A 9,138-nucleotide genomic window follows, 5' to 3' on the forward strand; every position below is an offset into this window, starting at 1 on the left:
CACCTTTCCCTTGCCAACTAGGCGATAAGTCAGAGACTATAAGTATAGTTGACAAAATGAAATGCCCTAAACAAATAATAAATATGTTAATGTTAATGTGTATATATGTCTATTAAAATAAATGTGTTAATTTAATTTCATAATAACATATACAATTACCTCGGGAAATTTATTTTGACGATTGATACTAGCTTTATCACTAGTATCTCTCACCTATGAACTGTACTTTTCTGCCATATATCTCTCTTTATCCTTTTGCAATTCACGGACTTGCTCCTTTAATTCCTCCAATGTTTTTATCACTTCTTGATTGCTAGGATTTATTTTCCTTTGATGCTTATACAAGGAAGATGGAGTCACACCATGTCCTTTACCCCTCACCCGACCAGGATACTCAGGAACTTTTAGTGCTCGACTAAGTACGCTCCTGTTATCCTGGTCCTCACCTGTGGTTACCGTGCATATCCCAAATGCCCTTTTCTATATGGATATGTGGGTTTTGATGCTCTCTGTCGATTCGTGTCACTCACTTTCTTAAATCTCTTATTGTCTATTCGTTTGGCTACAAAATCATCCCATTCTTCAGGTCCAATGAAGTTCATATACTTCATTGGACGTTCCGCCTTAACAAAATTTCCTTGCTTATCCTTAAGATACTTGTTTGTTAAAAAAGCTCTCCACCCTCTGTGTCTTTTTCTGGCCAATTGAAGACAATACTTTTTTCGGTTATCTTCAATGTTAAAAGACCTCTACGAAAAAACATACGCATAGAGTATGTTAGTATAAGTAATTTAAACACATTATCCTCAACAAAAAATAAATAACAACAATCATATATGGTACCTTTATCTCAGTCCAAATTCTATCTTTACCATAATCTAACTCTTCTTTAGTCCATCTATCAGAGGTGATTGGAATGTGCATACGAGCAAGTGTACCAATGTAGCTTGTTAACTTTGCACCATTAGGCTCAATTAGTTGGTTATCATCATTCTAATGTACATCATACTTTACTCCTCTATCTCTATCAAGAATGATTTTTTTCAAAATAATGATGCCTCATGTGATTTCTCCTTCTGAAGTCTTATCTGGAGCATTTGTATCTTGTGAGTTTTCTTGATTATTGGCCATTTGACCTGTAATAAAGAAAAAAATAAAAATGAAATGACAAATATAAAAATCCATAATCCATAATCCATATATTGAATATATATAAAATGAAATATATTTAAATTTTATTGAATGATATAGGCTATAATTATACTATTACCTTTTTCACTAACGTCTCTTTCTTTTCTTGGTAGGAATATGTTCTACTCGTCTCTTAACAACGCGGACAGTTGGATTGATCCAAATACCCTCATTATGATCATTTCTAATATATGATTCATTCGCTATAATATTCTCATCTTGATCATTTCTAGTAAACAATTCAATCTCAACATCAATATCACCTTGATCTCTAATGTTTTCATCAATTACTTTGTTAGATAAAAGCACTATAGACCATTTAGTACTTGTCAAATCAGTGACATAGAACACTTGTTTAGCTTGAGAGGCTAGAATAAAAGGCTCATATTTGTACCCCACTCTATTAAGATCCACTTGCAAAAATCCTGACTTATCCATTCGTATGCCATTATTATTTTCATCCCACTTGCAACCAAATATAGGAATCTGAAACTTCTCATAATCAAACACCCAAATGCGCTCGATAACCTCAAAATATGACAGATTTTCAAATTTGGGGTTTAAGTCCTTCACACTTGATATGTGCATTGCTTCAGCTACCAAGGTGACACCACTATTTTGCATAGTACTTTTATCATCTTGTTCTTTGGTATAAAATGTGTATCCATTAATTGTGTATGCTCCATAAGAAAACACAACCAAACTTGGACCATATGCTAAACATCTCAACCTTTCGGTAATTGAAGCGGGATATGAATGATACTTTGAATACATATGTTCCTTAAACCATGGTATGAAACTTCGATTGTGCTCTCGTACTATCCAATTCTCATTTCTCTTCGGATTCAAACCTCGGAGAACACCTTTGTGCATCTCAACATACGGTTCAATTTCAATCTCATTGTGTAGAACATACAAATGCACTTGATCCTGTTTGACCCTTGATACTGTCACAACTTTATATCCTGTTTGACCCTTGACCCTTGGAGTCCAATTGATTGAACATTTGACATATATTCAGTACAAAACTCAATCACTTCTTCAATAATGTATCGTTCGGTAATACAACCCTCTGGTCGACTTCGGTTTTTCACATACCCTTTTAATATTTTCATATAACGTTCAACAGGGTACATCCATCTCATATAAGCTGACCCACACAATTGTGTCTCTTTCACAAGATGGACAACAAGATGAACCATTATGTCAAAAAACGAGGGAGGAAAATACATTTCAAGATCACATAAAGTAATAACTATTTCTTTTTGCAATGTTGGTAAGATCGCAGGATCGATCACCTTACCGCAAATTGACTTGAAGAAAAAACAAAGTTTAGTTATTGCGCTTCTTACTTTTTCTGGCACAATAGAACGTATACCTATTGGTAGAAAATGTTCCATTATAACATGGCAATCATGCGTCTTTAAACTCTTTAACTTGAGGTCTTTCATAGACACAAGTCTTCTAATATCTAATGAGTAGCCTTCTGGAACTTTAACTTCACTCAGAAACTTACACAATATTTTTTTCTCCTTTCTAGATAGAGTATAATTAGCAAGTGGTAGATATGTTCGTCTTACTTTCTTCACGGGTCCCAATTTTGTTCTCATTCCCATGTTTACCATGTCCTCCCTTACTTTAAGGTCATCCTTAGACTTTCCTTGTATATTGAGTAACGTACCAATAACAGTGTCAAATACGTTTTTTTTAATATGCATAACATCGAGAAAATGTATTACATACAACGACTTTCAATATGGCAGTTCAAAAAAATTGACCTCTTCTTCCACCCACTCTTGACAAGTGTATGTGCAAAAGGCTTGCCAAACTGAGTACTCACATCTTTCACCTTTTCAAAAATTTGATCACCTATCAATATAGGTGGAGCTCTACGTTGTTCTGCCTCTCCATTGAATGCTTTTCTCCACCCACGGTAGTGATGATTAGAATTTAAGAATCTACGATGACCGAGAAAGACATTCTTCTGGCAAAGGTCCAATCGCGTCGTATCGGCGCCATCTTCACAAATAGGACACACTTTTTGACCTTTAATGTTGTACCCTGATAAATTTCCGTATGCTGGAAAATCATTAATTGTTCCAAACAACATCGCCCTCAAGTTGAAACTTTATTTCCTATACCCATCATAAACCTCCACACCGTTCTCCCACAAAAAATTTAAATCTTCGATTAAGGGTGTCAAGTATACGTCTATGTCATTCTCTAGTTGTTTAGGCTAAAAAATTAACATATATAACATCATGTACTTATGCTTCATACATAGCCACAGAGGTAGGTTATAAATCATAATAATCACAAGCCATGTGCTATGCGAGATACTTTGAATACCGTGTGGGTTCATTCCATTAGAAGACAATGCCAAGCAAAGGTTTCTTGCTTCTTTTCTAAATTAAGGATACTCATTATCAATTTTCATCCACTGTGGTGAATCTGCCGGATGACAAAGCTTTCCATCAATAATTCTTTCATCTGCATGCCAAGTCAGGTGTCTTGAATCGGTTTCACTACGATACATGCGTCTAAATCTCGGAATTACAGGAAAATACCATAAGACTTTTTCTGGAGACAACTTTTTCTTATATTGAGAGACACCGCATTTAGGACACTCATTTAACGATGCATACTCGTTTCGAAACAAAACACAATCATTTGGGCAAACATGTATCTTATCATAGCTTATGCCAATAGAGCACAACATCTTTTTGGCCTCATATGTTCGATTGGGAAGAACATTATACTCTGGTAGCATATCTTTCTTAAGGGCTAATAACTCTGTGAAACTTTTATCCGACCATCTATTGCCCGCCTTTAAAACAATTTCTGTTCGAGTATAATTCTCACATTTTCTCTAAACAATTCCGCACACATACTTTAAAAACCTCTAATAATTCATTTTTAAAAAATTGGTTGAATTTATTTTAAAAGTCTATTCAGCCCTTATAGATTTCCTATGTTTAGGAGTTTGGAGGGGATGAGAAGGGAGAACTTTGAAAATTGATTTTTTTTTTTTTTAAATATAGAGAAATTTTTAACTTTATTGAAAAAAAGACTTTGTTTAGAATGATAAAATAATATTTATCATTAATGTATATTTACTTTTTGAAATACTATAACAACAAAAATTATATTTGAACATGTTGTCTAAGCCCTCCAAAACCCTCAAAAGCCATCTTTTAATACAAATTTTTAGTTCCCCAAATTAGGAGATTTTTGGTGCTACGAAGAAAATCAAATCCTCCAAAACCCTCTAAACTAAAATCTTTCTATTTTTTTCCCCTATCCTTTCTATTTTTCAAAACTCTCCACTCTCTTTCCCTCCAAACTCTTTTTCTCAAATTTACCAAACACATATTTTCATTTCCTCTTTCTAAATCCATTTCCTATAATAGAATTAACAAATAAACAAAGCCTAACTTAACTTTCTGCCAGCCCAGCAACAACACAATGGACACAGCAATCAGGCTGGTTATCAATTTTAATTTTAATTTATTTATATATGTATAAAAAAGGCAAAGTACAATTAAACAAACCCTAACTTATCTTTCTGCCAGCATAGCAGCATCACAATGGGCACAGCAATCATGCTGCTTATCATCAGGTCAGGTGGAGTGTTTAGCTTATCAACGACTTAAGAATTGAAAGTGAAACAGAATTTAACTGCAAGTAATTCAAAATTTACCTCATTATCATTATCATTGTAGAGAAACCTTCTCATTCCCTAAACTTAGCCTATGGAATTGAATTAAGAGATTTTTTTTGTTGGTTTTATAGCTCTCCGGTGGTTTCTAGGAGAAATGGACCCTATTATTCCAGAGTCGTGAACTGAAGTATGATTACTGACCAAACATTATTTCCACCAAAAATCAGATTAAGAGATTTATTATTGAACGACGAGTTTTCTGTAATTCCATGCTGCTCGGTAACATTCTTGATTAACTTCTATAATTATTTTAATAATAATAATATTAATAATTGATTGGAAGCGTTGACAATGACTTTGATCTGTACTTTTATTAACTTATTTATTTAAGATTTTGAGGTGTACGTTTTTTTAAAAAATAAATAAATAAATTACGACATTTTGCACACTGAAGAAAAAGTTTCGACATAATATCAACAAGTTCTCCTTCAGTTAGTTGACTTTCCTTACTTAAAACATTTCATAACTAGTTCTTAACTAATAAGTTCCATAATATGTCGACACTATTACAACATTATGAGTCTAATAAAAAAATCAACAAGTCATATGAATGCTACAAATTCCATTGTAGTTGCCGTCATGAACCTCTGAATCTTCTTATGTTCATATTCAAACTCTATTACCAAAACCAAAAAAAAAAACTAACGTTTTGTAAAAAAAATTTAACTTATCATTGTTATTATATATATTCCATGCACACACATTCTTTCTAACCATTAAAATGGGATTCAAAATGAATATCCAAGTCTTTCTTTTTTCTATCTTGATCTTTCTCATAATCCCAACTCTTATAGTTGCCGAATGCACATGCGATGAAGAAGATGGAGATAGAAACAAATCTAAAGCACTTCGTTATAAGATAGCAGCTTTAGTATCAATAATGGTTGCGAGTGCAATCGGTGTTTGTATACCACTACTTGGAAAAGTGATACCGGCTTTAAGTCCCGAGAAAGATATATTTTTTGTCATCAAAGCCTTTGCTGCTGGTGTGATATTATCAACCGGTTTCATTCATGTGCTTCCTGATGCTTTTGAAAATCTTACTTCACCTTGTTTGAAGGAACATCCTTGGGGTGATTTTCCTTTTACCGGTTTTGTGGCTATGTGTACTGCTATGGGGACTCTTATGATTGATACATATGCCACTGCTTATTTTCAAAATCAGAATTCTAAAAAAACACCGACACAAGTCGAGAATCATGAGTCAACCCCAGATGTAGAGCGTGAAGGACATGTGCATGTTCATACCCATGCTTCACATGGTCATGCACATGGCCATGTTTCTTCGGAGCCATCATCAGAACTTCTACGTCATAGGGTTGTATCACAGGTAATAATAGTATTAATTTATTTATTATCTGATATATGTTTAATTAATTAATTCTAATTTGAATATATTGTGATGGATTGTTTTGATTTTGTTATAGGTATTGGAGTTGGGGATTATTGTTCACTCAGTTATAATAGGAATTTCTTTAGGTGCTTCAGAGAGTCCTAAAACCATAAAGCCATTAGTAGCTGCGTTGACTTTTCATCAATTCTTTGAAGGCATGGGACTTGGAAGTTGTATAACTCAGGTAACGTATATAACTATATATTATGGAGTAATATATTAATCCTTCCGCTATTGAAAATGATTTAGTTAATAGTATAAATATATCTATGCTATAGAAAATGATTTAGTTCCTAACAAGTTAGTTGAGGCCGTACAAAGAGACCATTTGTTTGGTTTGATTGGTGTGAAGCATTAAACTATAGTAAATTTAATGACATTTCGTCAAAGTGATAAGGATAATGACACTTTAAGATATGACTTTTTCAAACTTTGATTTATTTATGAAGTTTGAAAATATAAGTACTGTTAACTTTTCATCAAAATGATAAGGATAAGACACTTTAAGATACTAGCTAGTACTACTTATTTGACTTGTTGATTTTTCGCGTATTCATCCAAAGTATTTTATGTCCTATGCATTTGTTGGGGTTTCCTTGTTTTTTCCTATAACATACTTTCAAAAGATTCCAAACAACACTATTTTATATTCATAGATAAATCATGATTTGGATTATTGGAAGTCTTATTATTAACTATTACAAGTTATGTGTTAATTACATATTAAAAACTGTATTTATTTTTGTTTGCTGACTTATTGGATGTTCAATCATATTGTAGGCAAATTTCAAGAGTCTATCTATTACGGTCATGGGATTGTTCTTTGCTTTGACAACTCCGGTAGGGATTGGAATTGGCTTAGGGATTAGTAGTGTTTACGATGAGAACAGTCCAACAGCCCTTATTGTTGAAGGAATCTTCAATGCAGCATCAGCTGGGATCTTAATCTATATGGCACTTGTAGATCTTCTCGCGGCTGATTTTATGAACCCAAGGATGCAAAAGAGTGGCAGTCTTCGATTAGGATGTAATATATCTCTTCTATTAGGAGCTGGTGCCATGTCTCTTATAGCTAAATGGGCTTGAGTGTTTATATAATTTTTTAATTAAGTTTTTCATTTGCTTCCAAAATTTTCCATTTAAAGTATACGCGTGTAACAGTAGACGTATTGTGGGAGAGGGCATGAATATAAACTTCCATATGACGTTGCGCATTTTAGTCGAGTGAGCTATTTGGGTTGAGAAATGAGTGCATATTTTTTAACGAGTGTTGATTAATGTGTTATTTTGGATCACATTATGGTGTTGAAATTGGATCAGCGGCTCTTTAATGAGTGGTGTGTTGACCATCTACGATGTATTCCAAGGGCATAATCCCTTTGGCTAGATGCGGTGGGAGAACTTTGGTTGTTTCACCTCTAAAATAGTGATATGCGTGCATTCTTGCATTTCTTCTGAGAATATTTTAGAGGTAAATTTTAAATTAATTTAAAAGTTAATTTTTTTTAATAGGGATTATAGAGTTGTGGTGATAATGAATAGTTGAAATTTATTCTTGCATTTCTTGTTTTTATATTTTCTTACTGATAAACATTTTCATATATATATATATATATATATATATATATATATATATATATATATATATATATATATATGAAAAAATAAAAATCACATTTATTAAAAATATAAAATTATTTGGAATAACACTTTTTATTTTTTCGTAAAAAAAGTTTTATTAAAAAATGGAAATAATTTTAATTGATTATTGATTATGAAAAAAAGTATGAGTAAATTTAATATCATTTGCAATAAATTTCAACTTGAAAAAGACAAAAGTTTTTTTTTTTCTTATTGTAATGACCGGCCATTGGCCCAAAAGAAGAAAGCACAATTATGAGTCTTGACCATTTCACTAAAGCACCGAACGTACAATGTAACCTTACTTTAGAGCTCCACACTGAATCCACGCATGAGGCTGATGCTTATCATTAAATATCATCATACGATCTCCCACATTCTACGTCAAAATGGTAGGAATCTATAACCGCCACTAATATATAAAGCATTTCACATGAAATTTACGGTTTTCTCTCTCTCTCTCTCTAACCCCTAATTCACTCTAGTCTTTATTCTCTGACTGGCTTGGGTGTTAGAGTGTTAGCCTTACAGTTCTACCCCTATGTCGTTATCGGATATCCACTTTGCGACATCAAGAGTGTATTCCACCATTTCACCAAGCATTTTCATTTTCTCCGATGGAATAGTGACGCCATATGTGAAAAATTGACTTCTAATTCTTGAGAATTTCCACATTAAGAGTTTCTCTCATCCAAAGTCACAAATTACAAAAACGACTGCGTTCGAATAAAAAGAAGACTTCCGGTCCAACCGAAGAAAATGTCATAGCTCCTTTAGCATCCATATCGTCTCTAACCTTTGTCGTAGATTCAATTGGTATCATATCTTCCACAAATTCACTCAAATCATCATCAACACTCCAAAAAAGTATAGGAATATTACGGGGTTTCAAGACCACAAGAACATGTATGGAACTTCTAATACGACACTTCCACTAGTCGTGACTACTGTCGTAGCCAACCACTATTTATCGGGAGTCTTCATAGATGATGGGAGTTCAAGCGACTTGGTGTACCTCAAAGTCTTCATGAGATTAGGATTGCGCGAGAAAGATTTCAAGTTGTGCGAAGGTGAGAACCTTCTTGTGTTCAACTATTCCTCAACCCATTCCTGTTGAACCATATATCTTCTGATCTAGTTCAGAAAAGGCAAAATAAGAAGAAGCGTGAAAGTATGCTTCCTAATCATCCCT

The 9,138-nt window shown here is 33.3% G+C and overlaps 1 protein-coding gene across 1 annotated transcript; it reads left to right on the plus strand.

Annotated features, from left to right (window-relative positions):
- Window positions 1–5,567: 5,567 nt before the first annotated feature.
- LOC131627213 (zinc transporter 8-like) lies at window positions 5,568–7,827 on the plus strand. The gene is made up of 3 exons (XM_058898055.1): window positions 5,568–6,242; window positions 6,340–6,489; window positions 7,086–7,827. The coding sequence occupies exons 1-3, from the start codon at window positions 5,634–5,636 to the stop codon at window positions 7,389–7,391; spliced, it is 1,065 nt and encodes a 354-aa protein (XP_058754038.1). The 5' UTR covers window positions 5,568–5,633; the 3' UTR covers window positions 7,392–7,827.
- Window positions 7,828–9,138: the final 1,311 nt, after the last annotated feature.

The sequence above is a fragment of the Vicia villosa genome, unplaced genomic scaffold, assembly GCF_029867415.1.
Source record: "Vicia villosa cultivar HV-30 ecotype Madison, WI unplaced genomic scaffold, Vvil1.0 ctg.000352F_1_1_1, whole genome shotgun sequence".
Taxonomy (NCBI): Eukaryota; Viridiplantae; Streptophyta; class Magnoliopsida; order Fabales; family Fabaceae; genus Vicia; species Vicia villosa.

Bases quoted from the DNA above. Each gene is read 5' to 3' on its own strand.
- LOC131627213 (XM_058898055.1), top strand. From the start codon at position 5,634: ATGGGATTCAAAATGAATATCCAAGTCTTTCTTTTTTCTATCTTGATC. The intron at 6,243-6,339 runs GTAATAATAGTA...ATTTTGTTATAG, and splicing joins GTCATAGGGTTGTATCACAG to GTATTGGAGTTGGGGATTAT. The intron at 6,490-7,085 runs GTAACGTATATA...ATCATATTGTAG, and splicing joins TTGGAAGTTGTATAACTCAG to GCAAATTTCAAGAGTCTATC.